This window comes from Lagopus muta, chromosome 9, assembly GCF_023343835.1.
Source record: "Lagopus muta isolate bLagMut1 chromosome 9, bLagMut1 primary, whole genome shotgun sequence".
Taxonomy (NCBI): domain Eukaryota; kingdom Metazoa; phylum Chordata; class Aves; order Galliformes; family Phasianidae; genus Lagopus; species Lagopus muta.
In genome coordinates this window covers 6,541,722-6,567,701 of record NC_064441.1, presented here as the reverse complement: position 1 = coordinate 6,567,701, position 25,980 = coordinate 6,541,722, and the positions used below count along the sequence as shown (strand labels likewise).

General features: G+C 43.0%; 4 protein-coding genes across 8 annotated transcripts in view; 1 reads left to right on the top strand and 3 right to left on the bottom strand.

The window, feature by feature from the left end:
- USP13 (ubiquitin specific peptidase 13) overlaps positions 1-6,644 on the bottom strand; it is a 54,872-nt gene extending 48,228 nt beyond the window's left edge. For 3 of the 5 annotated variants that reach the window (XR_007378873.1, XM_048955006.1, XM_048955007.1), the window contains exon 1: positions 4,824-5,061. Coding sequence is in view for 2 of the 5 variants with exons in the window: in XM_048955006.1 (XP_048810963.1) it covers positions 4,824-4,982 (159 nt within the window). In the remaining 3 variants the exon portion in view is untranslated. Of the gene's footprint in view, positions 1-4,165; positions 4,750-4,823; positions 5,062-6,206 lie in introns of those variants that run through there. The other 2 variants (XM_048955008.1, XM_048955009.1) reach the window with 2 other exon arrangements.
- A 112-nt stretch (positions 6,645-6,756) lies between these two features.
- On the bottom strand, positions 6,757-9,876 carry NDUFB5 (NADH:ubiquinone oxidoreductase subunit B5). The gene is made up of 6 exons (XM_048955027.1): positions 9,762-9,876; positions 9,428-9,516; positions 8,480-8,546; positions 8,113-8,174; positions 7,374-7,480; positions 6,757-6,984 (listed from the first exon to the last, which is right to left on the bottom strand). The coding sequence occupies exons 1-6, from the start codon at positions 9,874-9,876 to the stop codon at positions 6,864-6,866; spliced, it is 561 nt and encodes a 186-aa protein (XP_048810984.1). The 3' UTR covers positions 6,757-6,863.
- Positions 9,877-9,905: 29 nt separating this feature from the next.
- Positions 9,906-13,039, top strand: MRPL47 (mitochondrial ribosomal protein L47). Its single transcript, XM_048955026.1, has 7 exons — positions 9,906-10,108; positions 10,257-10,402; positions 10,734-10,794; positions 11,098-11,194; positions 11,865-11,995; positions 12,293-12,388; positions 12,771-13,039. Exons 1-7 carry the CDS (start codon positions 9,906-9,908, stop codon positions 12,886-12,888), a joined length of 852 nt encoding a protein of 283 aa, XP_048810983.1. The 3' UTR covers positions 12,889-13,039.
- A 1,249-nt stretch (positions 13,040-14,288) lies between these two features.
- On the bottom strand, positions 14,289-24,011 carry ACTL6A (actin like 6A). The gene is made up of 14 exons (XM_048955024.1): positions 23,856-24,011; positions 22,340-22,416; positions 21,978-22,152; positions 21,293-21,393; positions 20,048-20,145; positions 19,232-19,326; positions 18,910-19,016; positions 18,718-18,807; positions 18,454-18,515; positions 18,035-18,149; positions 17,593-17,673; positions 16,482-16,577; positions 16,109-16,195; positions 14,289-15,589 (listed from the first exon to the last, which is right to left on the bottom strand). Exons 1-14 carry the CDS (start codon positions 23,878-23,880, stop codon positions 15,509-15,511), a joined length of 1,290 nt encoding a protein of 429 aa, XP_048810981.1. The 5' UTR covers positions 23,881-24,011; the 3' UTR covers positions 14,289-15,508.
- Positions 24,012-25,980: the final 1,969 nt, after the last annotated feature.

The window sequence follows — 25,980 nt, the reverse complement described above, 5'->3', positions numbered from 1 at the left end:
AAAAATATATTCCATTGTCACTCCACAGTTTCAGGAACTTTGTTTACACTTTTGTTTTCTTGGAGACCATTCTCTCTTTTTCTGGAGGGAACCCATGAGACCATGGAACCTGTGTTGACAAGCAGCCTATGACAACAATCTGACACTTTCAGCACATGAGCTAAATGTAGAGCCTGATTCAGTTGGTTGTGGTTACTAACAGAACAGTTATTTCTCCCAGAGAACACAGGCAGACTATTCTCTCACGCAACTTGGAAAGAAGTGGACAGAGTGTACAAAAGGTCACTGCAGAAAAGAGGCACACGTAAGAAAGTCACCTATGCATAGTGCTGCACAAAGGATAAGATCCTGCTTGGTGCTCAAAGCATGCCTGCCTGATGTAAGAGAAATTCAGTGCTGGTGAATTTAACCCTACTGAAAACAACCAGTTCAAAGGATCAACATTTGACGTAGGCACATAACTCTTCGTAACGGACTTTTAGTTCAGACGTACACGAAAGTTCATGCTGGAGAAAAGCAATGTATCTCTATCACTGACAATGCTATTTTACACAGAAGATTACAGCTGCTTGTGCTGAGAGACAGCACCAGGAATTTCAGCAGGTTTTGATTGCTTTTTTTTTCCCCCTGCACTCTTGCCGCAGCACGTAGCGAGCTCAGGACAAAGTGGCATGCAGACATGGTCTTCCCTTTCTAGTCCAGTCTGAGTAGTAGGGCTTGCACTTGCTCTGCTCAGGCCTTGATCGCTGCACCCAGAAGGTCATTCAAGAGCAGAGCAGACTTCTTACCCTCAACAAAAAGGTAAGCAATTGCTCTTCACTCTGATTCTTCCTGCTCTTTGCTGCTAAGCCAGTCACAGTCACAGCACACCAGATGCTTTACTAATAGAGAAGGAGATATGCTGACCACAACAGGGAGAAAAGCATTTGAAAAATTCATTTTTCTTGTTTAGATAATACTTCATGGTTTACAGAGGTAGGATGAGGAATTAAAGGGGTAAAGAATTCACAGCAAATAGCTAAAATGTGGCAGAAACTCCCTTCTCAGGCCTGAAAAACAGCAGGAGTGCTAGAGAATGAGGGGTCTGGGAAGCACAAACATGAGTCCACCAGGAGACAGAGACACCTCACTCCAAACACACTCATGGCACAGACACCCACAGCTTTCAAACACTACTAACTCAATAAGGATTTGAACTACTGACCTGTATCCTATTACCCAACTCTGAGCCACTTAGTTCCCTCACCGCAGTCCAAGGTTTAGCAGTTTCAGCTCAGACTGAGATGGCTCAGACAACAAATTCATAAAAATGGAATTGGTGTGGTGGATCTACTAACGTGGCAAACCCTCACAGACTTTGGCACAACTGCTGTACGGCTGTTCGCTTCAGACCCAGAATGAGAAACTTGCTAATAAGAGCATCAGAGAAGAGAGTAAGATTGCAACTTAAGTCCCGCTGAGTCTCTGTATCTCAAACACAAGGAATGAAGAGGCTGTTCATTCTTTTGCCTATGAAGTCCCAGTCAGGACAGATTATTCATTCTGCCACATCTACAAAAACGTGACCATGAAGAACTGTTACAGGCTCTAATCAGAGTGTCTGTTCATCAGTAATCACCATAATTAATCTGGCTGTGTCCACAAGGCTCCTGATGTATAATGACAGCCCAATCTGTAATATATTTGGAACGGTGACAGTAACATTCCTAGCATACACATATTGCATCAAGTTCCACAACAGTGTAACTAAATGGCAGACCTTTTGTTTCAAGACGGGCTTAAAATGAATAACAGAAGTTTCAGTACTTACTATTCATCTAAACAATGTTTAATACCACATAATGAGGCTGTCTCTCTGTCATGCATCATCACCACTGACATAGAAACATGACAAAAAACAAATTTGCCAACCAACTGAATACAACAGCACATAAAGATGCTCCCAGCAAAACAGAAAGTTCACTTTCAAGTTTGCTCTAAAAATACATGCTAGCAGTGAAAAGGACTTCGTACTACTGGAACCAGTGAAAGATGAGACATGGGAGAAGAGAGGGGTCAGCCAGGAGAAAAAGAAAAAAAGCCTCTACAAAGTTACTATTTGATCTCACTTTGTGACTACAAAACGCAAAACCCCAAACAGTTTGAGGAAAGATTTGCCCACCAGACAGATCTCCCTGAGATGCAATAGTACAACACTGCTCTGATTCCTGTAGATTAGCATTCTGCAAACCAATTCACTGCCTCAGTAGTTTTGAAGTCATTTTGCAATGAGGCCAAAAACATCTGCCTGCAGCAATCAATTTGTCTCAGTATATTCAGTCCTCTTACTTGTTTCCTCACTGCCACTCGCAGCCCATCAACATAAGCACAACATCTGCCTACTCTTCTCTGTCAGTGGCCGCAGAGACTTTCTAATTTTCTCCAGGGAACACTGACCAAAGGAACATCCAGACAGGCAGGATTTATTTCTGGCAGTTACATGAAGCAGTCATCAATATCCACGCACACTGTGAGCTCTCAAGGACTGCAGTCTCAGTTGTGCTGTCTAATAAACAGCAATCAACCCACTTTAGTCTTTGGAATTGTCCTGACACAACCATTACAGAGTTCTCAAGCCACAATAATGAAGTCAGCAAGATGCACAAAGGAAGCTGCTGTCAGCAGCAAGGTTTTCCAGCAGAGCAAAGCCAAGTTTTCAGTTGCATAAACATACACAACCTTGTATCTACATGTACAGGACCCAAGCCACCTACTGAACCAGACACCTTGCCTCTGCTGGACTGTGCTGTAGCATCAACCTGTGCCCTTTGTGGGGAATGCTTCAGAGCACCACCATCTAGAACATGCACATTCTGCACATAAGCCTTTCTTACACTCCAGTTTGTATCCCTTTTCTAGCAGTCACCTCTCCTTCCAATGTCATAGGTCTATCAGAAGTCTTTGAGATGAGAATCCCATTAAAAGGTAGATTTTCCAGTTGAATATTATAGTTCTGTAAAAATAACTAACAGTAAAAGAACTAATGGCTACGCAAATGCAGTCTTCCTCCTCCAGAGTTTCACCAGAGTACACAAAGTCAAGCTCATCTGCCAGAGGTCAGTGCAGAGAAAGCGAGAAAGAATAAATCCCCATCACAACAGCACAGGTCACCAGCAGGGCTGTGCATCAACTCTGAGAAATAAGAGGCAGGGAATTTTATCATTCCAGTTGTACGAAAGTGTACAAAAGGCAACTGCAGCTTCTCAGCCCATCGCTGGAGGGAACCTGTATTCTTACCTTAGATAATAAAAACCAGAAGGATGCGTTTTTAAACACGGAGTGTTTGCACTAACACTGAAGCAAGAGTAAACACCTGTGTATCTTCTTTCACAAAGGGCAGACAGCTCCATAGGGGGAGGCTCACTGTAGTGATACGGAGCTGACCTAAGAAAAGAAGTCGCTAAGCCACTGTGATACAAGGCATACCAGGATCAACACCTTCATTCAGCCAAGGCAACACACTGAGTCCTTCCTACACTTTCTTCCTTAATTAAAGAATTAATTAAAGTTAAAAACAAAAGCTAGCAATTTTCAAATCTGTGCTCAAAAGCGTTTCACTTGAGAAAGCACCCATTCATCCCTCAGAACTGTCATCCCAAAAGCAGCACCCAAGGATCCATTAGATTACACAGGAGTGAAAAATAAAATATTTTGCCCAATCAAACTCAGCAGTATGGGCTGAAGAGCCCCAGGAAACAACAGAAACGGAGGCCTGATTTTCACTAGGGCTGCACAGGCTCAATCCTGACTTTTGCTCTGCGAATGCCTACGATACAGTTTTTTTTTAATAGGCTCTAATCGCTGAGGGCAACATATTCAGAAATCTGAACTCTCTTCCCAATAAAGTCAACAGGACAAAACATACTTGAAAGCTGCACAAAGCCATCCTAACACCCTCTTGTTACATTTTGTCACCTTCGCCTAAATTTTGCCCAAGTATTTCACTTTGTTCAGGTACTGATTTTCTAAACGTACTTTTTTTTTCCGTGTTTGGGGTTCCTTGGGGATTGCTTTGCTGTGTTTTAATTGGTAGCCCTGTTTGACGTCCCATCCTCCCGGTTAATGGAACAATTTTATAAACCATAACAAAAGCCTGAAAGTTACTAAGTGCATCGACCCTGCTTACCTGAGCAGAAACCAGAAGGAAAGGCTGCACTACGTTGATTCCCCCTCCGCAAGGAACCAACAAAACTTGTTAAGCACATAACGCAATTAGCGCCTTTGCAGCAGGGTCTGAGGGGCAGCTTTAATCAGACCGCCCGCAGCCAGGGCTGCTGGGTGACACTTGAGAGCCGAAGAGCACGGTAAAAATAACCTCCCTACAACAAGGGCTGATGAGCACCAGACAGCTGAGTCACCTTTAAAGCCAATTTTTGATTTTCTGCGTTAGAAGGAATTACCGAAAAGAGGCGGGGAAAAGACACAGAAATCTCCGAGGCGCCTTTCGTTGGCTATTCCGTAACGCAGCCCCCAGAGCTGCGCTCAGACCGACGCCATTCGGACATCGAGGCGGAGCGCTCAATCGCCGCCGGGAAACCTCAGCCTCACGTGGAGCACCGATTTCGAATACGACCCCAGCTCCGTTTAAAACGAGCCATTTCCGAGCACCTGCTCCTCAAACACATCCCGGCCGCCACCAGGAGGTCAAGGGGAGCGGGGCCCGGCCCGGCGCGATCCCCGCGAGGGGCGGCTGAGGGGAGGGGGCCGCAGCAGGTGGAGGAGCGGAGGGGCGAAGGCCGAGGGGGGGCAGGGCGGGCGGGGAGCGACGGCAGCGCTGCACTCACGGGAGAGTCGTAGGAGAAGGCGCACTCCGTCTTGTAGACCCGGTCCCCGGACTTGGGCACGCGGATGGTGGGCATGTAGGGGACCAGCAGCTCGCCCAGGTCCCCGGCCGCCATCTGCGCGTCGCCACCGCCGCCGCCAAATAGCGCGGCCCGCTGCATGCCGCCTGCCTGCCTGCCTCCGGACGGCGGGCGGGAGGGCGAGGGCAATGCGGGCGGAGGGCGGCGGGGCCGGGGCAGGGCGCGGCGGCGGCGGGAGCCGGGCCCGGGGGAGGGGAGGAGGAGGGAAGAGGCTATTTTTAATCCGATGGCAGCGGCACCAGCTGCGGCGGCACCGGGGGGTCCCGGCGGGGGCGGAAGGAGGGGCAGAGCGGCGTCCGCCCGCCCTCAGCCGCCGGGAGGTGCCGCGGGGCCGGGCTCGCGCCGCTCCGCAGGGCGTTCCCGCCGGGCTGCGCTCCGCCGCGCGGTGTCGGAAGGACGGGCGAGGACGGGGGATCCGCCGTTCTACCCGGGAAGCATTGTGCTCTTTATCGGCCTCTGTCGGGACTGACGAAGCGTTTGTAAACGCGGAGCGCCGCGCAAAGAAAGACGAGCTAACGCGGAAGATCGATGCCGGCAAAAAGGACAAAGTCGATCCCGTCTTTCTGTCTGGCAGCGCTAACGGGGCGGGCTTCGCTGAAGACAGACCGCGTAACGCTGCTTCATGTTATTTGGTACTACTTCTAGCAGTTGGAAACCACAAGATTCAGGGATTGCTACAGGATTCGGGCTTCTCTCCATTAAAAAGTGGAAAGTGGCAACGTTGGGTCGCACGCTGCAGGAGATGCTACCCTCATCCTTCTGATGGATTTAGAACCTGAGGGCTGCCGCCGTGAAGGGAACGCATCCCTCTAGCGGCAGAAGGCTGACAGATAAACAGTAACGTTCTAACTACCGAAATACTTCACAAAAGTGGGATACAGAAACAGGGAAAAAAAAAACCAACATGAACAGAGCGATGTAATGTGTTCCAAAAGGACCTCCTTCTGCGTGATCTACACTGAGAATGGTCTGGTTTGAAGCAATGCACATAAGTCATTCATCTCTGTGTTTGAGAAGTCTTTGAGTCTGACTACAGAGAAGGAGAAAGCAAGAAGCAGACAAGCAAGTGAAAGAGAAAATAATAGCAGACATTGAACAACATACAAAGTTAAAGATGTGTTTGACTAGAGACAGTGAGAAAGAAAATACCTGTCTAAAACAATAGATACTGTATAACCAAGATGTTATAATCACAATACAATTGTGTATAATCAATAGATATCAAGATGTTATAATTGCAATATAATCAAAAGAGTAAGGCAAAGCAAACAAGGATCACAAAAGAGAATAAGTAGAAGAGCTTACCCTTGGGTTGAGCTCACTAGAAGATACCAAAGAGGAGGATCTCCAGAAGAGATCCTTCCCCTCTGGTAGCCAGCTCTTAAATAGGTCCAGGAGGGGTGGAGCCTGGCTCCCCCCCTTCCGGCAGCACAGGTGAATTGCCTTCACCTGTGCTCCTCTGGCTGACTCATGGCTCACCTCAGGTGATCAATCAGAGGTTCAGGCCGTGACTCAGCAGTTCCCATACAGATACAATCTTGATATTCCAAAGATCTAAAAGAATTTTCTGTTCTTACTTCATTTTTCATAAACTATTTGACACAAGGCAGCATGAAAGAAAGAAGCCCTTTCACTTTAAAACTTCAAAACTAGTAGAAGTCACATGATAACTAGTAAAATTACCAACTTGTTTCATGTTAGGGCAAAAGGGCCATTCTGAATTGAAGCTCTGGAGAGAACGACTAATTGTTAGCAAGTGACATAAGGCATTTTATCTGACTAATACCTTCAGCAGCTATACAAGTTGAACTTTCACATAACTTCTTCCAAGATATCAGAATCAACAAACACTTACTTGCGTTTTTTTGTTTGTTCTTTTTTTATTTCCAAGATATGTGCTCCACAGATAAGCCACTATCTGTTGGTATGCATTTGAAACCATACATACTACCTTAAACCTGTTCAATTGTCAGGTGTTGCTTTCATAGAATTGTCAACGAGATTTTTATCAGGTGTTTCGTACTGATACCAAGGTCCATCTCCCCTGTGCCTCATCAGTCTGCGCGCCTCCAACTCCATCAGCCTGAAAGAAAGAGCACCGCTCACACTGAACATGAAATCTATTGGTTTTGATCAGACTTGTATCAATGTTTAACATCCGGCCAATACTGAGAGCAACAATGAGTTCAGCATCTACAGCTCATAAATATTCATAAGGCACAGGTAATAAGAAAATACAAAGAGAATGTTATTTTACAAGACTGCCCTTGGATTATTTCAGCATTGGTGATCTTAATACTAAGAAGGCAGTGGTTACAGACACTGTAACTTCCACTGTAGCACCAGCCAGTGCAGCAAGCATGAAAGCTCAAGTGATGTATAAGCAAACAGGTACTCTGTGCCAGCATCCAACTAACAAAACAAACTATATTATGTAGCAGCATTTAAAAACACCTTAACTGTCTAACGTACCTCATTTCAGTCTTCTGTGCTTCAATGTGGATGAAAGCCATCTCTTTCTCATAGTTCTTTTCAGGTGGGTCAAGGAGGTAACGAGCTATCCACCGACTTATAGGGTGCTGGAAAATATAAAAACAGAAGTTATTAATGGAATTTCCAAACAGAACTGCCATCATACTGAAACTATTTGGCATGTTCCCAATCCTGAAGACATCATCAACATTATGGGTGCTGTCATTCAAGCAATAATAGGAAAATTAAAAACATGCTCAACTGTTTGTAAGATCAGAACTTTAAAATGGTATATTTTGCTAGTTTTTAAAGCCAAGATAAGCTGTAGAATAAAATTTCATGACAAAATTAAAAATAAGTTAACAGGAGATACTTGATTTATTTTCTTTCTTTGAAATAAATTTCTATGAACTGCCACTGTCATCACAGAAAAGGACTCCAAACTCTAACCGTAACCAGTAACATTTTCAAGTACTGCTTCCATACAAAGTCATTTCACTGGGAATAAAAGTCTGAATGAGTTGAAACAGCCATAGTATTATTGCTGAGTTCAGTTGCCTTTTATCAAAACCAAAGTGCTTACAGCAAGAACTCTGAGTTTTCTGACAATTTGAGCTCTGCTACACCTAGTGGTAGGGATGTGTCCATTCTCATTACCAGTCTCCATTCATTTTACTCCCAAAACTAGTACTAAGAGGAAAGCTGTTCCTCACACTACTCTTTTACACACTACACTCACTTTATAGTATTCCCAGTGCTCTGGAATATAACCTTCAGGAATCTCTGCAAGTTCAGCTTCACCTGATAAAGAAAACAGGGAAGGATCATTTCATACAGTTATTTATTCAAGTATTTCATATTCAGCCTTTCGCATTAAACAAACATAAATCACAAATTCACATGAAAAATACCTAATCTCTCAACTTAAACTATAGAGAAAAACTGGACTTGTATTTCTCAGTGCTTATACAGTATTACCATAGATGTTAGGCATATTTCATGGTCCTCAAAAGATCTGTTTTTTCTCTATCCAGCATGCTTAATTTCCATTTATGCATTTACTAATCATGATCATATACTTAGCTTAGTCACGAGAGAGCACACACCGATGAAGATGTTGACGTATGTTATGAAAATTAGTGCTGGTATTCCTGTCAGAAATATATAGAATCTCTGTGAAAGAAAAAAAAAGAAAGAAAGAAAAAACAGCATGGAAAAGTCAGAAACTTGACAAAAGTTAGATGAAATAAATTTGAAAGCTACGTAACACTGCCAGTAATTCTTAGATTCACACTCACGGTCCAGACAGAAATGCAGTGCCATTTGCTGATTAAAATTAGTTAATTAACAAATGAACAGTGATGCTGTATCAGTTCATGGGCCCATTTAATTCAGCATTCAATCTTCCAAAGAGGTCAGTGTCTGCAGAAGCAGATAGCAATGCTTTCCCCATACACTGCCTCAGCACCTGCTGCGGACTGGCTTCGTTCAACATTTCACAGTAACGAGGCACTAACACCAGTGCAATATCATCCAACAGGAATATGGCACTGCTCACTTTGGTAACTGCAGAAGACAGACAAAGGAAGCCCAATCACACTAACAGAGCAGGATCAGGTTGGTTATTACTCATCATAATGGGCTTTATCCAAAACCTTACTTCTCAAGGGTTGAACTCGGGTCACATTCCTTAGTCTAAATCTCTCATGTTATTGATAACCGGAGGCAAATCCTGCAGAAAAGTAACCTAAGATGTTTTGAAAAGAAGGTTGAACTAGAAAGCAGCTGCAGATTATGCATATATGAGTACAGACACACATTTTAAGAATGCTAACGCAGCACCAGCTCAACCACCCATCTCAACTTCTGCCCCACGCTCCATCCTGATTCTTTTTGCTCTTCACCAGACTCTGATGTTACAGCACAGGACAGAATGCTTTTAGAAGGACAGACAATACTTACTCGTGTGAACAGCGCCAGCAGAAATTCTATTTTAGGCATTCTGACACACAACGGGGTGTTATACCGAATACGTTCAGCCTGCCTTTACTCACCAGCATATTCAGAAACCGAGTGTCGTAAAAGCTCGTCGCCTTGATGATAAACATTCTCTTCCCATGGCCGCTGCTGTATCGCACCGGAACTGAAAGCAGAACCAAAGCACGGTACATTAATCCCGTCAGCGACCGCACCAGGCTGAGGCCAACAGCGCAGCCCTGATCACGACCCCGGCACAGCCCCAGTGCGGTCCCCGCTTGCCGCCACAGCCCCACTCCCCACGCCGCGGCCTCCCGTTCCCCTGCCCGGGTCACCTTTCCCTCCGCTCCCCAAGGTCACCTCGCACCCAACGCTCCCCACCCTACGTTCCTACAGCCACCAAGACCCTACCGACGGTGCCGGGAAGACGGACGGCCCCGGAGAGGCGGGGGAGACGAGCGCAACCCGCCGCCCGCCGCGCTCCCCAAGCAGCGGCCGCCCGCAGTACCAGGCTCATGGCCGCCATGGCCCGAACTGGCACGGGGGCGGAGCCGGATGACGCGATTGAAGCTGGGCGGGCGCCATCTTAGCAGAGGGCAGAGCGTCACCTCTACTTCCGGCGCTCTCGCGAGACGCCATCCGCGGCGCCGAGGGAAGATGGCGGCCGCCACGGCGATGGCTGCCCTGGGTCGGCGCCTCGCGGTTGCGCTGCGGCTGACGGGAGCGCGGCCGGGCCCGGCGGCTGCCGGCCTGCTCGGGTGCGTACAGGGCGGGGGGCTGCCGACAGGGCCGGGCTGGAGGCGCGGGTTGCGGCGGGAGTCCCGGGGAGAAGGAAGGATTCCGGCTGTACGAGCGGAATGCTGTTTTTTCCTATGAAACGTCGCTTTTCCTTTAATTGCTACACAGCTTCACGCAGAACCGGTGCCACGAGAGCCTGGCGCAGGCCGAGCCCCTCTGCCACGCAAGGCTTCTGCACACTACGCTACCTCGGAAGGGCCTGGAAGAGTTCTTCGATGACCCAAAAAACTGGGGAGAGAAAACAGTGAAGTCCGGTGAGTTCCTTCAGCGCTTCCGATCCTCTGTGTGAGGCGTCGGAGTATGACAGGATCTGTGTCCAAATGCACAGCGCTGTAAGAATTTGTCACAGAGCTTTCCTGGTTCCTGGCCTTGAGCAAACACAAAGGCACAGTGCATTTTCAGTGTATTTACATCACCAAAACAGAGCTGAATACCCTCCAGGGTGGCTTTCCAAGATATGGCACTATTTCAGCAAGACAATACTTGTTAGTAGTCAGCTGAGGCTGCAGAGAGCTGCTTATCTTTTCAGAGTATGAAAACTTGATTCTTCTAAATCAGTGGGGTTTTTTTACTTTATGTTTTCAGGGGACGCATGGAATATAAAGCAGCTAAGGGCTAAGAGCAGTCAAGACTTGCACAAACTTTGGTAAGTTCTGTCAAAGTAGCTTCTCTTCTTTAAAAGCAGCTCTTTTATGATGTAGTGTTAACACTTCCCACCCATACCTTTTCTTCAAGTGAATCCATCTCCCTCAGCCTCACGCTGTAGGTTGGATGCTGACTATCTGCTGACTGCCTCTAGTTGTCAGTGTCTTTGCTTTTTATTTTTAATTAAAATTTTACAGGATACGGGGATGTAGGCTGGGTAACTCTTCTCTCCAGTCCAGCAGGCCAGTGAGTAACTGCTTCTGTATCCAAGAATTATTTTAAAGCACTGTATTTTCTGATCTAGGTATGTCCTACTAAAGGAAAAGAACATGCTTTTAACTTTAGAACAAGAATCAAAACGACAGCAGAAGCCCATGCCAAGTCCAGAACGATTAGAAAAGGTAAGTTTTGTCATATTAGCTGAAAATGTAACTTAAGCAAAATTGCTGCATGGAAGGTGAAGTGCTTTCAGGCTTGCTAAAGACCATTTCTGAATTTCTTTTTGTTAGCATGAACACACATGCTTTGCTCAAGCAACACGGGGAAGGCCTCTTCACTTGTCAAATAATAAATATATTTGTCTTTACTCACTGGAGCTGCACTAGAGGATTTCTAGAAAATTCTTAAAAAACATTCTCTACAGCTTTCTAACCAGTCAGTGGGCACTGAAGCTGTAAGCAGACAACAAAATACAAGCTATATTAGCAAGAGGCTATTACAAGTCATCTGACAGAAATGCATACAGCTGCTATTTGCTTCCTCTGCTCCCTTCCTTTCCCTGCTTCAGAGCTCTCTACTTTCATCACTATCAGCAGCTGCTACTCTTTAATGTTCACACCTTCTCCCCATCTGTTCTATTTGTAACTTAGCTTTGTAAAGCACCCATTCTCTAGTATGCCAGCATATAAACCCAATTAAGCTGTTTCACTTATCTACAATTGTGGAAAATACAATGGAGTTCCTAGCTGATTTTAGCTATGCTTTCCTTTATATTTTGTCAGATATCCATTTGAGATCTTTAAGTTGTAAGCAATGTGCTTTGTTGGTCCTAAAACCAGCTCTTATTTCCAGGTACAGAAGTCTATGAAAAATATTGACTTGGTTGTCAAAGAGAGAGAAATTGCTTTGAGACTTCTACAAACTGGCCATGAAAAGCCAGTACCTGGAGAGTGGAGAAATGACTTCTTGGGACGCACCTACTGGTATGGAAAAGATAACTTCTCCTTCATACATTTGAAGTTCTCCCATGGTATCTCTCTTGATCAAGAGAAGATCTGTATATTACATTGAAGCGTGTTTGCTAGTTGCATTTAGATGATGCTTTATTTACTTTCATATGGCTGTAACATGCTAAGTGATTCTGTACCTAAACTCAACCATTAATTACAAGTTCTGGGCTGTACTGATCAGACCGTGCTTTCAGCCAAGAATTTTCTATCAGTGTCTTGGAATTCTACCAGACTATGCATTCTATAATCACTTTTGTGTGTCTTTAACAGGTATTCATACAAGGAATGGCCAATACCATGGTACCTGAACAAGAAATACAAAAAAAGGAAATTTTATTATTTACCTCATGTGAACCGCTTCATCAGGTAAAACATTTGTCAATTGAAAATACTTTTCTGTTATGTTCCTCCTTTCACTTTTCAAGGAATTTTTTCCTTTAAATAGATAGTAGACTGAAAACAAGGCTTTTATCAATTGCAGTTTGTTCTTATCTTATTTAAGAGATTTAACTGCTTATGAAGTTGAAATCTAAGTCATTTCATATGCAAAATATGCAAGGTGCCCCCTAAGACTGTAATCGCTGTAGAATTCAAAAGCAGAAGGTATTAAGGAGTCTGCTTTGCAGGCATTTCTGCTTATCAAAGGCAAATTAATACTGAAGTCATACTCAGTGGGAGCCTCTATTTGATTAGTGAGTTTATTAGGGACATTGCAGTCTCTGTTTCTAACCACACTACTTTATTTCAGGCTTAGACTTGAAAAATACTTACGTCAAAGGAACAGAAGGCAAAACTTAGAGAAGAAGAAGCAGAAACTCTTAGAAAAAAAATTTCCTCACCTTGCTGTAAAATCTCAGAGCCAGTAACATCCTGAAGAGTGCTGCAAGCAATTGTCTGAGTGTCTTTGCAACCGGAACATGGAAACAAGTTTTGAAGCCAGTGAACAACTTGACTGAGCATTCCCTCACGGCCTCTATCTCAACTTAACCTAAATTAAATTTGTGATTTGAAATTAAAGAGCCGCTTCAGTGCATAACTCAAAAATTAATCGTAACACTTATTTGAAGAAACATTCGGAAAGATATACCTTAACCAAGTACTATAAAGTGAATCATACCTTACTAACAGTAAAAAGCAGCCAGACAAAAGTATGAAGTGTAGGGGGGATTTAGCTGCTTTAGTTTAACAAATCTGTACTGAAAACAGTTTTATGAGAGCATGTGAAGCTCACACATCCCATACCTTGTTCCCTGATCTTCTATGGCTCTGGAATCATCACCTGTTACGTGTATGTTCTACATAAACACACAGGGAAAATACACTGTTATTAACTGAGCTCTTCCAATGAGCTGCAAGGAACTTTTCCCTACTGTGAATCTGGCTCTTTAACAAAGATCAAATATTTAATATCAGCTTTTAAAAAAAATGCAGTCTTCATACCTACATTTCTAGATTTTTAATCCAGACCATTTCAAACACAGGTGCGCTGTTATTTTGCAGTAAGCCAAGTGTAGGAAGACTGGCAGTAGTCTTCTCTGCAATTGAAGCAGAAAGGTAAGCAACCTTTTCCTTATCTATTGGTCTCACTTGGTGGTAAACACTACTTCATGGCAGCTTTTAACCTTCAAATGAGATGGTGTAAAAATTTAGAATAAAACCACCTTCTCAATAATTTACTATGCAGTATAATCTGATAAAACAGTAGATACTCCAGGGCAACAGAAAATGAAGCAGATAAATCTATCCCCACCGAGACCTTCAGTTAATTCTCTATGTTACACAAAATACCTACTTCATAGTCAGAAACTCTCTAAAATGGTGATAAAGCCCCAGAAAATACTTTGCTCATCATGAAGTGTTAGGCCATTCACAGATACTGCCATTGTACTGTAGTTTTATAAAGATACAAAGTAGATAATCACTGAAACTTACACACATGCCACAGAAGAAAAGCCTGAAATTTACATTCAATTCATGGAGAAACAAACAAGGCACCTACTTTCTCTCCTCATTCTAACCTCTAACACAGTTCTGACCTGCTAAGATACAAGTTCAGCTGACATTTCACATTCTACTTGAATGCAACCTCAATCAAGTCTTTTCCTTCCCAGCTTGACAACAGCAAGCAGTTTGTCATGCAGTGTAGCTGACTTAAGTTTGCCTCACTTGCTGACAGAAGTATAGTTTGGCAGAAGCTTCAGAAACGTGAAGCAATCAACTTTATCCAAGAATCAAATGATGTGTGTTATGGTATGACAAAAAACAGTCTGTTTTGATAAATTACTTTATTGCTTGGAGGTAACATGAAACTTCTCATCTAGAGGCCCCATCCCTATTTACCCTTGAGGTTTTCTAGGACACTGAAAATGTAGCAATTATTGTTCACATATTTTTATATCAGTTAAATGCTATTTGGTTTCTCACAGCCTTTAAAATGAAGAGCAAAACTCCACTGTGCCACAATACAGAACATCACACAGCTGTGAAATAGAGTAAGCTAAACAGCAACACAGAGCTGCAGCTTAATAACAGTTCCTGCTGGAAAAAAAAAAAAAAATCCCCTGCTTCCTCTGCCTGAGCACACACACCTCATGCCAAGTGCAGGCACTTACTGACCTTGCCATGTCAGCTAAGGGAGCTAACCCAGCAGTAAACAAATTGTGACTGCACCCTTAAGTTACAGTTCATTTCAAAATGTAAAGCCACATCCTGAGGTCTATGACTATTCTGCCAGTCTTGGAAAGAATTCTCTGCCTTACATTCCCTGTCTCTAAAAAGCTCTGCTTCTCATCTACATCACTAAGGCATTCAGCGTGTTATATACATTCTTAGAAACTAGCTGGAAAGCAGTAATGATTTACTGAATGAAATTGCTCCATAATGGAAAATTAGCAGACCAGTGTGTAATACAACATTCACTAAATGGAATGTAACACTGTCATCAGAGGGTAGAAATTCACTCTGAACTGACCCACCTGTAGCAGATTAGTAAATACAAACTCTGATTTTTAAAACAGAAGAGTAACTTTCTCTGCAAGTACTCACAAGGTTGCTCAAATACAGAAGAGCAAGTTTTATTTTTGAGAGAAGAGCAATTTAAGGCCAAAGTACTAGCAAAGGAAGACTAATATGTGAAAGTAGGGTTTTTTTTAATAAAATGGTGCAGGCATTTGCAAGGTTATGCCTCTGTTGGTTAACTTGTAAAGCTATTCCCAGGAAAAGATACTAGAGAAAATAGACATTTATACAAAATTATAAAATACTTGTTATACGAATTATTGCTTTACAAAGGACATAAACATCCTTTTTCTATGATAGTACCAATTAGGTCTCTCAAAATCTCTAAGGTTTGTTAAAAATGGAACCTGAATTATGCAAAAAATCTAATATAAACTTTCTACAAAAAAGTCCATCCCATTCCTGAGTATGCTAAAGCTATAAGTCAGAAGAAGCACTGAGGAAGCAGCAGTTTTCACAGCAAGAGGTTTAAGGACATTTTCTTTCTACACATTGTTTCCCTCCTTCTTCATATTCTTGTTTAGAAATCCACATTTGTTGAAAAGTACCCTACAAAAACAAAACAACAACAAACCAGAAACATAAAGGTTAGGAGAAATGTGCTTCACTTTTCATTAATGTAAAGATTTTCTCGTTTTCCCATCAAATAAAGAAAGAGGATTTGACTCCACATGCTTCAGTCAATTTCCTTTGATTTTTTCCCCTACTGGAGATTAAACTCAGATTGCAAGCTGCAGTACCCAAAGCTGATTTCAGTCTGATACTGCTACAGGAATTCCTACAAACCATTCCTATGTTCAGTAACCTGGACAATCGAGTTCATGCACACCATAAAGAAATAGACTTGCAACCTTCATGATGCACTACCTACACAATATTTTTAGACACAATATTTCAAGCCTGCACACTGCCATTAAATACAGAAGAAGGTGGCAAATTACATTCCGATCAACCAGAAAAATTCAGATCGTTATTGCTCCATTAGCATGAACTCTTCAATGCATACTTATCTGACCTTAATTTTTTGGGCAATGCTGCTGCATAATGTAGTAACATGGGTTTACTAACCAAAGAAGCCAAAATTGAACCACCAATCCACGAGCTGAACCTCCGCTCCACTGTGGTGTTGTTTGCTATCAATTTCAGACGCATGCTCTGCATAGAAAATGAAGTAAAACAAAAGAAAGAAAATCAGATACAAATTGCAGGAGGCTGGTGCCCTTTAGTAACGTGAGGACAACACAAAGAACTCTGTGTATGCGCTAACATGCAGGTGGAAAAGATCAACAACAGAGCTCATCTGCCATGCATTTAGAATCCAAGCAAAGCTATGCTGCAACAGAAGTATATGCCATTTCTATCTCGTCTCCTAACAGAGACCATTAGCATATGCAGCAGAAAAGCAAAATGATAAATAACAGAATTTGAAGGGTTGTCTTACCGGTGGAGTTTTCTGAGATAGCTCTCTGTTCAATCTGTCTGTGAAACTTTGTATTAGTGTGTTCCCTCCTGCTACAATCACACTGCCATAGAGGCCCTGAAAAGAGAATAGGAAACCTACATTAATTACGAAATGATTCTGAAAACAACTTTCACACAGCACAAAGGAATGACATGCAAACACATGTAATCAATAACAATAATGCACCATTTCATATAAACAATACTACCTCTCACAATACAATTTATTACTCATGTGAAAAACATCTCATGAGAGCTCAATAACATACTATACAAGGAAGCTGTGATTAATGATTCTAAATGACTTCACAGAATATATCCTTCTGTTATAGAGCCCTACAGTCACACATATATCCTCTATCCAAGCTATTGGTTTCCTTTCAGCTGAATCACAGAATCGAGTTGGGAAGGTCCCATAAAGATCATTGACTCCAACTCCTGGCTCCAAGGGACTCCCAGCTGGATGTTCCAATAGCAAAGGAAAAAATCTGAGAGCGCTCTTAAGTTTTCCATCTTGCTAATGCTGCACACTAACACTGAACACGAATCGTGCTCTAGTTCACACAGCCTGACACCCTTGTTAAGAGGAAGTTTTTCAATCAACCCCCCCATGCACTGCCCATCAAACCTGAGTCTTTTCAAGTTGAGTTCTGAGAATGTGAGAACGATGTTTAAACCAAAAGGTTTTCCTTTAAAACCTCTTCCTTTCACTCACACCCAGAAGTTCCACTCAATTGGTTACGTTTAAGAAATACAGTTGCCAGGCTGATGCAAGAAAACACGCAAAGTATGAAGAAAAATGCCAATCCAATGTGTAATCTGAGGCCAATCCAATGCACGTTACACAAGCACAGTCAGAAACAGACATTAGCTACTTACACAGGAACACTGAGTTTAAGTCCAACATCCTGACTTAGGCATTTTGTAAAACAAAACGGTAAGCCTACATGTTCCCAAATACATCATACTTACAGCATTACTACGCATTACAATTACCCTAGGAAATTCATACTCCTTTATCACCCACATCCAAGTAAGAAAAACAGAATCAGTGAAATCTGTGCCTTAACTAGGACATGGCGCGCACTTACCGGCCTGATGTCTATATCACACATCCCAACGCTTGTCGTGACAACGTGACTCACACCCAACATCGTGTTACCAGATAAACCCTAAAATTAAAATCAGTAAGTCACACATTTTCACTTCAAACAAAAAAAAACCAAAGTACATAAAAGGCCCGAATGAGCTGAACTCATCTAATTTATTGGAGAGAGCAAAACATTGCAATGGAAAGTGAAAAACACTCTTGTTTTCCCAAGAAACATCCAGCACATCTCATTCTTGAACTACATTTCTTCTGTTACTTTCCCAACCCTAACAAGTCAACACAGAGCAAATTAACTGATAAGAGAACCAGAAGATATAAACACACACACAAATCAGGAAGTTAGGGACACCGTACAAAGGGAAACCATGTAATAAATCACTAATTTAAAGCCTCCTCATTGTTACATATCATTGTTGTTTTACCTTCACATTAGAAGGGTCAAATAATCCCTCAGGAATTTTTAGACGCTCAGCACCAAAGTCACAGTTATAGCCATTGGGGAACTCATAATGAACTGTTGGCATCTGTGCAGCTACCCTAGAGCATTCAGAAAGCAACACATTGAAGTACAATGTAAACAGAATATTATCTAAGTAGCATTATAAACCAAAGTTCCAGTGAGAATACTGTGATTTCACTAAATGATGCTTTTGATAATATTATGATCTTATGGAGTATTAAATAAGCTACCACCTGGATGCATACTATTCCTCTACTTAAATAAATAGATGTTATCTACCTTTGCTTCATCTCTAAATAAAACAAGCCAACAGCAATGAACAGCAAAGCATTCCATGCACAACTGTTAACTAATTTCACAAGGAGGAAAAGAGCGACATACTGTTCATCATAGGTTGAATCTGACACTTGGAGGACAGAAGCTTGGAAGTCCTGAATGACACACTAGGGAGATAAGAATTATATGGTTACAAGAATGTCAGTCAATAATTCAATAAAACTTACAGAACTGAGGTTTTGGTTTTTTGTTTGTTTGGTTTTTTTTAAACATTTTCTAGTTCCTGAAGAAGAAAACCTCACATACTTGCAAACAAGATTTTGTTATGGGATGCCCAGGGAGACTGAGTTGGAGAAGTGACATACTTACATTACACATGTAGTTGTGCCAAGACCTAGTGACCTGGGGTAACTTCTCTTTTCTTTTCCAATTTGCTGGTGAGCCCTCACGAACTGCCTCCTGAAGTTGAGGGGAACATAACCACGAGTTCACCATTTAAGCTCCTTCTCCCCCCCCCCCCCCCCCATCCCCCTCAAGCAAACACTAAATGTACTTTCCCACCTTTGAAGCAATCATATATGGAGGGATTATCTCTATATTCATTTCCTGAAACAGTTCTCTGCACTGCATAGTAATAAAGTCTCCTGCTAGTGGTGATTTTACAATACCTAAAAGATAAAAACAACAACCCATTCCATCAAACTCATAAAGTACTGAAAACAGAATGAACTCTCCCACAGAGACACAGTTGGATGCTTGGTTGTGTTTCATTTTTCATATTTAAGGGAAGAGATAGATTTAAAAGCAGTAGTTAAACTGCAAAAGTAGAAAATGAGCCAACTTGACTTTGATTCTGCTGTGCTATTATCCAAAAAGACCTTACCTTGCTGAAGTACATATCCATCATGCACTGGGATAGCAGTGGTATGTGTTGCTCCACTATCCAAGATGAGACCTGTAGATCTCCCATTAGCAAAACTAGTCAAAACAATTAAAGAAAGTAGCGTAATTCTCATCTTAAAAAAAGTAACATACGATTTAAGCATAATTAGGAATGCCAGTGTTTAATTAGGAATGCCAACGTTTAATTCCTCAGCTCTACAATCCGGTTTGCTATTCTCCCAGGCACATCACCTTCCTACAGAGTGCACAACCCCATCGACAGAACACTTAGCTTTGGACAAAGATGGCAATCCAAGCCAATAAATCCAAGTCAATACTATCAGTAACCTCAATACACATTCAACTTATTTAGATTCTAAAGGTGAAAACATGCTATTATTTCAAAACAGCTACAAATACTCATCTTCAGGTTATGGGAACATGAATGTCTAGTTACACTACTCAGTAGTTTGGACAACACTATTTAGGTCTTGCAGTGTTCTCACTCATGGTATAAAATGAAAACAAACTAACAAAAAAAAAAAAAAGAAAGAAAGGGGAGAAAAAAAGGCAAATTAGAAAAAAAGACATCACCTCAAAGGACAACAGCCAGATTGGGAGAACTTCAAAACTGAACTTAAAGCTCAGAAATCAAAGTTGTTTATTTCCTCCCTAGATGTTTATGGAAAACCTAATTCAAGGAAGAAAAATTAGACAGTGTTAAACTAGGAGTTGCCTAGAATAGGTTTATGTAATTTCCACAGATTGAAAAAAAAAAAAAAAGCCTAAAAACCCAGCACAACATTCCAAAGGATACGCTGTTAGAACAGCAGTTTTACACAAGAAAAAAGCAGGGATGTTGTAGTGTTCAAACATCAATTCAGTCAGTTTCTCACGCTTTGCTCTGGTATTCCACTAAAAGAAGAAAAAAAAAATACAAACAAGTAAATAAGAAGGAGTCAGGCTTTCTTGAGGATCGTTTGAGCATAATAAAAGAAAGCAAACAGAAGTAAAGTAGTAATTGGAATTATTAAAGCCAGAATTACAAATCAAAAATTCTATCCAGAAATAGATTTCTAGTAATTTATTTCCTTAAAAACTTCATTATTCTAATACTATTTGAAAACATTAATGCATTCCTTCAACTTAAAAGTACAGAAAGCAAATGTACAGAAAGCAAGCAAAATACTTGGATTACAGGTCTACTTTAACACCTTCAGATCTTATGCCCTTCAAGTGTATCACCCTAATGTGACAGAAAGCACAGCAACAATAACGGAGCAGCAAAGCCTTTAGCTACAGCAAATGAGGACAAACCCAAACGCACAGAAAGAAAAGAAAAAAAGGTACTTATCTTTGGAAGCCTCAGGCACACAGGAACCCCCAGCAAAATACCCTCACCTCCACTGCCAGCCCTTAAGTGAGGTCTGGGAAAGGGTGCATCCTGGCTCCACCCCTTCTGGTCACTCAGATACATCGCATGCACCTGAGCTCTCCTGGGCTGCCCTGCCTTCCCACCAGGTGCTCAATCACTGCTTCAGGCTGTGACTTGGCATTTCCACTGCACTGACCATTACCAAATGACAGTAACTTTGTTCCCATTTTTCTCCAGAAATCTGCATTCATCCACTTCACTTACATTACAGGGCCACTTGCAAAAATGAAATTAAAACTCCTTCACTGCACGTGTTACTCTGTCACATGTTAGATGGTAGGCTGAATGCGAAGATGGATTAAGTGTAACATGAGACATGCAGACAACTTTTTGCTTTTATTCCAGTCTGTTAAGTGAGAATATTATTTTTTATTTTATACTTTTTTTTAAATACATGAAACACAGTAACACATAGTAAGTACTTTCTAATAAAACTCATGAAAATTCTTTGAAATTGTTGGGATTTTTTGACATGTTTCTTACTGAGAATACTTTCCAAAACCCACACAGTACTTCAGTTTTAACAGCCATAACCTACAAGCCAATGTTGGATTTCTCCAAGACTAATGTCTGTAGATTCAGCAAGAAGATCAAGACTCCTCAAAATGCAAAACTTCTTTTACTCACTGGTGCTTCAGACATAAGGACAGGATGCAAACTCGCTTCAGACTTAATATGCATCCTGTAAGTGTGATCCAAAATTGCCTGGAAACTATCCCAGTCTTCAACTGCAATGACATTGAAGCAAGCAGATTAGTTACTTCTAACTTTTGATCCACTTCATAAATCCACATAAAGGTTTCCTGATGCTTTTTTTCCCAAAGAGCTCTTCAGTCAAAAGCTGTCCTCAGCAGACCTATACCCCTCCTGCTTTGCCAAATTCTCTCTTTTTCTACAAGCATCATGATAGCATATAAGTTATACAATAAAAGTCCACTAACGTAGTATGTATGTTTTATGTATTTTGTAAATCAAGTATCCATTCTGATGGCTGATAGCCTCTGTCCATACACGTTACAGGAACAATCTTAGGAACTATTTCCAAAAATTGCTTCTATATTGTTTTATCAAAGGAGATAGCTAAATTAAAGCCATCAAATAAACAAGAATTTTCAAGTCTCCCATTAAGACATAAAAATGCTCATTACTGTATTAAAATTTCTTTAGTGAAAGCAGAACCTTTTCTTTATGAGCCTGTTCTCTAAGGGAAAAAACAGTTGACATGTATAGCATCTGTTTACATGAAAGCTATGACTTTTTGTAGCCCGGCAATGGTATCTTAAAAATAGGTAAAAAAGACAGAGCACCATACTCATTCCATTTTTTAAAGGTGAAATGGCCTCCATATTTTCCCTTGGGACTCTCAGGGCATTGGTATCTATGTAGTAAGTTGGGCCCCCTTGTTTGCCTTTGTCACCATCTATCTCCATCAGAGTGCTGCCATTGTCTCTTTCTAACACCACACCTATAGCTGTAGGAAAATCAACCTGTAAAGCAAAAGGTAAGATATCAATAAAAATTATTCATTTTCGTTGTGGGTTTTTTTTTTTTTGCTAAAAAATTCAGTTTTCCTTAAATATTAAGAGTAATAAACAGTATATTCTAGAAGCTTATAACTAACAAACAAGTTCTAAACCCCAGTTATAATTTCACTGAGTTCATAGAGATTCTTACCTTTGGACAGTCTTCACCTGCATAGCCTGCTCTCACTGTATACGAGCCAATGTCAAAAACAAGAGCTCCAACTTCATCTGAAAAGGTTGTTAACAAAGAGGTGGTAAATGACTATTGTGCTCTATTACAATCCTGACCTGAACTTTCTCTTCTGTCTACTTTGCTTGCCAGAAAAAAGCAAACAAAAAAACCCAACACGATAAAGGCATGTTTCCCAAGACACAGAGAAACTTCTCTATTCAGAATTCAAGCTGAGAGCCATCAGGAGGTTCCAGATAGGCCGTAACTAGGACATTGCAATACCTTTCACTGGCATAAGAAAAAGGGTAATTTTAACAGAAGAAGGTTGTATCTAAATACAAGCTTGAGAAGTGAGTCCACATGAACTTCACGACATTCAACAAGGCCACATACAAGGTGTTGCACAGGACTTGAGGCTCAAGCAGCTGGACATGAGCTAGTAGTGTGTGCCTGCAGCCCAGAAACTAACAGTAACCTGAGCTGCATCAGAAGAGGGGTGGCCAGCAGGGTGAGGAAGGTGACTGTCCTCTGCTCTGCCTTTGCCAATTCCCAGTTGGAGTACCACATCCAGGCCTGTAGCCCCAAGCATAAGGATGAGGAGATGTTGGAGTGGGTGCGGAGGAGGGTCAAGGAGACAATCAAAGGGCTGAAGCACCTCTCCTGTGGAGAAAGGGAGTTGGTTTTGCTTAGCTTAGAGAAGGTTCCAGTGAAATCTTGTTGTAGCCTTCTAGTACTTTAAGGCAGCTTATAAACAGAGAGAAACTAACTTCGTACATGGTTTGATAGTGATAGGATAAGGAGAAATAGTTTCAAAATAAAGGAAGAGATTTAGATCAGATGTTAGGGAGAAATTTTTCAGAGAGGGGAATGAAGCCCCGGCACCGCTGCCCAGAGCTGTGTGCCAGGTTCCTTGGCCCTGGGCAGCCCGAGCTGGAGGGGGCAGCCGGCACACGGCAGGGGGTGGCACAGGGTGAGCTTTAAACAAAGCAACGTGATCTGCGATGCACGGAAACAGACATTTGAGCGCCGACTCCGACACCAAGCTGTCAAAAACTCGCACGAACCGAGGCAGGCCGGCATCGCCCCGAGTCGGCCGGAACCCGAGCGTGGGCAGCCGGAGCCGGACGCCCCAGCCCCGCAGGTTGGGGTGCCGCACTCCGAACCGCCCTCCTGCCCGGGGCTCCGATCTTCTACGACTTCTTAAAGAAATCGAAACCCTCAGACTCTCGCCCGGCACCGCAGCACCGCCACCAGCCCGGGACCGCCGTGCAGGGCCGCCTCTCGGAGGAGCGGTGCCGGTAGAGGCGCGGACGAAGTCCGTGGCGGCCTCCTCTTCCTCGCGCACGGGGCAGCGGCGGGGCCGGCAGCGCCGCGGCGGGAAGGAGCCGGGCCGGGGCCGCGCTGCTGCTGGGCCCCGAGGGAGCGGCGGGACGGGCGGGCACGCGGCTCCTCACGGGACGGCGCGAGCTCAGCGGTCTCGCGGTGCCGGACTCACCTCCGCCGTAAACGCCGCCGCTCATGGCTGCGCGCCGGCCGCTCTCCTCAGCGATGCAGCAACAATAGCAGTTGGGCCCTCGCCCCGCCGGCCGGCCCAGCACAGCTCGCAGGCCCGCGCCTTCCCGCCAATGGCAGCGCCGCTACCGTCCGCCCACCCGCCCGCTCGTCAGCGCGGCATCCAACCGAATGGCTGCGCGGGCATAGCGGCCAATCGGCGAGGGGCGGGAGGAGGGGCCCGGTTATGGATAGCCAATCACACGGCACGAAGCAAGGAGGCGGGCGAAGGAGTGAGCAAGCAAGTGTAGGTGCGGTGCGCGGGAGGGGGGGCGTGAGAAGAGCGGTGGGGTGGGAGGAGCTGAGGGAGGGACGGACTGAGCGCTCTTGAGGTGGGCGTGCTTATGGGGATGCTGAGGGCGAGCGGGCAGCCAGTTGAGTACAGGGTAAGGGTGAGAGTTTTTCTGTGTGCTACCACTAGGGCTTTGGGCGTCCTACTAGGAGTCAAGCGTATTTGAAGCGTCTCCTGGTAAACCTCATTACAGTATCTCTTGTTTGGCGCACCTGAGTGTGATCCTGCCTGTTGGCCCAGCAGGATAGTTGGGTGTAAGTTACAGTTGTGGATATTTGCATGAGGAAGACAAGTGCAAATCTTTCTTTTCCCCTAGCTGTACTGCATAAAGTTGGTGTGCTTTGTTTTGTTTTATGAAATCCTGGAATGTGTTACAGTGATTTCCAGTATGTGGCACTAATACCCAAGGCAGAGTTGGTGGAGGAGGATGAGTTAATTGCAGTTGGGAAAAGGTGGTTAAGAAAAATGAGTGTTAGAGCACCAGGGGGCCTTCCTTCAGCTTGTGCTTGGGTTTTATTTTTGTAATGGTTCATCGCATCCCTGTGGTAACTGATGCTTAGGGGCAGATCCTGCTCTCCACAAAAGCAGCTTCTGATGGATTTGTGTGCCAGACACAAAGATAGCCCTCTGCTGCTTCATTCTCTCTGTAACTTTTGCAGCACTGAAGATCTCCCAGCGATGCCAGCAGAAGATGTGCTGGAGTACAGAGGTGTGGCTTTGCAGCATGAGGAGAGGGCGTTCCTGTGTGTGACCAATCTTTCCTGCAAAGCAACTGCTTGGTGCTGATAGTGAGAACTGGAAGGCAACGTGTGCTGGAAGTCTTGCAGATATCTGAAAGCCTCAGGATTTGGTGAGCACAAAAATAAGAAGTTAAACTGTGTAAGGAAGCCTAGAAGATTTGGGGAGGGAAATTTGAGCTGTTACCTGCCTCAGCCTTTTTTCTTTTTTTTTCCTCTGCCTTGCACTTGTGTCAGCACTTACATCAGTGCGGCATCACCACTCTGCAGATAACATTATGCAGTGACTTTGCATTTACTTTACAACAGTGTGGCTAACCTCAAAAAATTAAATGCAAAAGAGAAGTAGACTCCAGAATCTGTTTTTTCAGCTTACAGAGATGTAAATGTAAGATTATTTCATTGAATTTTTGCAGGCTATCCTATCTAGAGTTCTGCCACTACTGCGCAGAATGTAACTGAATACCTTTGTTTTATTTCATCATGTTTTGCATGCTTTCCTCAGAAACAAGAGTTATGAAGTCAAAGCATTGAATGTATTTTATCTATGTTCCTGCGGTAGTGTGAATGGCTGTGGTTTTTCAGTAGGAGTTGCAGGGGTAGATATAGTGCAAACTGCTTGCTCCTTCATTGTAATATCACATACTTACTGTATGTGGCATTATATTTAGTAACTTCAGAGTTAGACATTAACATAAGTTATCTGTAAGTGGGAATGGAAGAATCATTTTAAAAGTCAGGTATGAATCAAGACTCCAAATTATGATGCTTGCTAATAAGGAAAAGTTAATTTCATCAGTGACATGAGAAAGTTGAGCTTTCTGATTATCGCCTTGCATTTCTTTCAAACTTCATTAAGATGTAATTGTTTCAAGCAAATATTTTTAGCACATGTTTACCACATAACAAAGCAATGTTGAGAGTGATGTATATGTGAAACCAAAGCTGAACAGAATTATGTTTCTCTACATGCTGCACTTCCCCACTGGGTTGTTGTTGATCTGTTTGTGCAGTGCCATGCAGCTGACAGTCAACCTCCA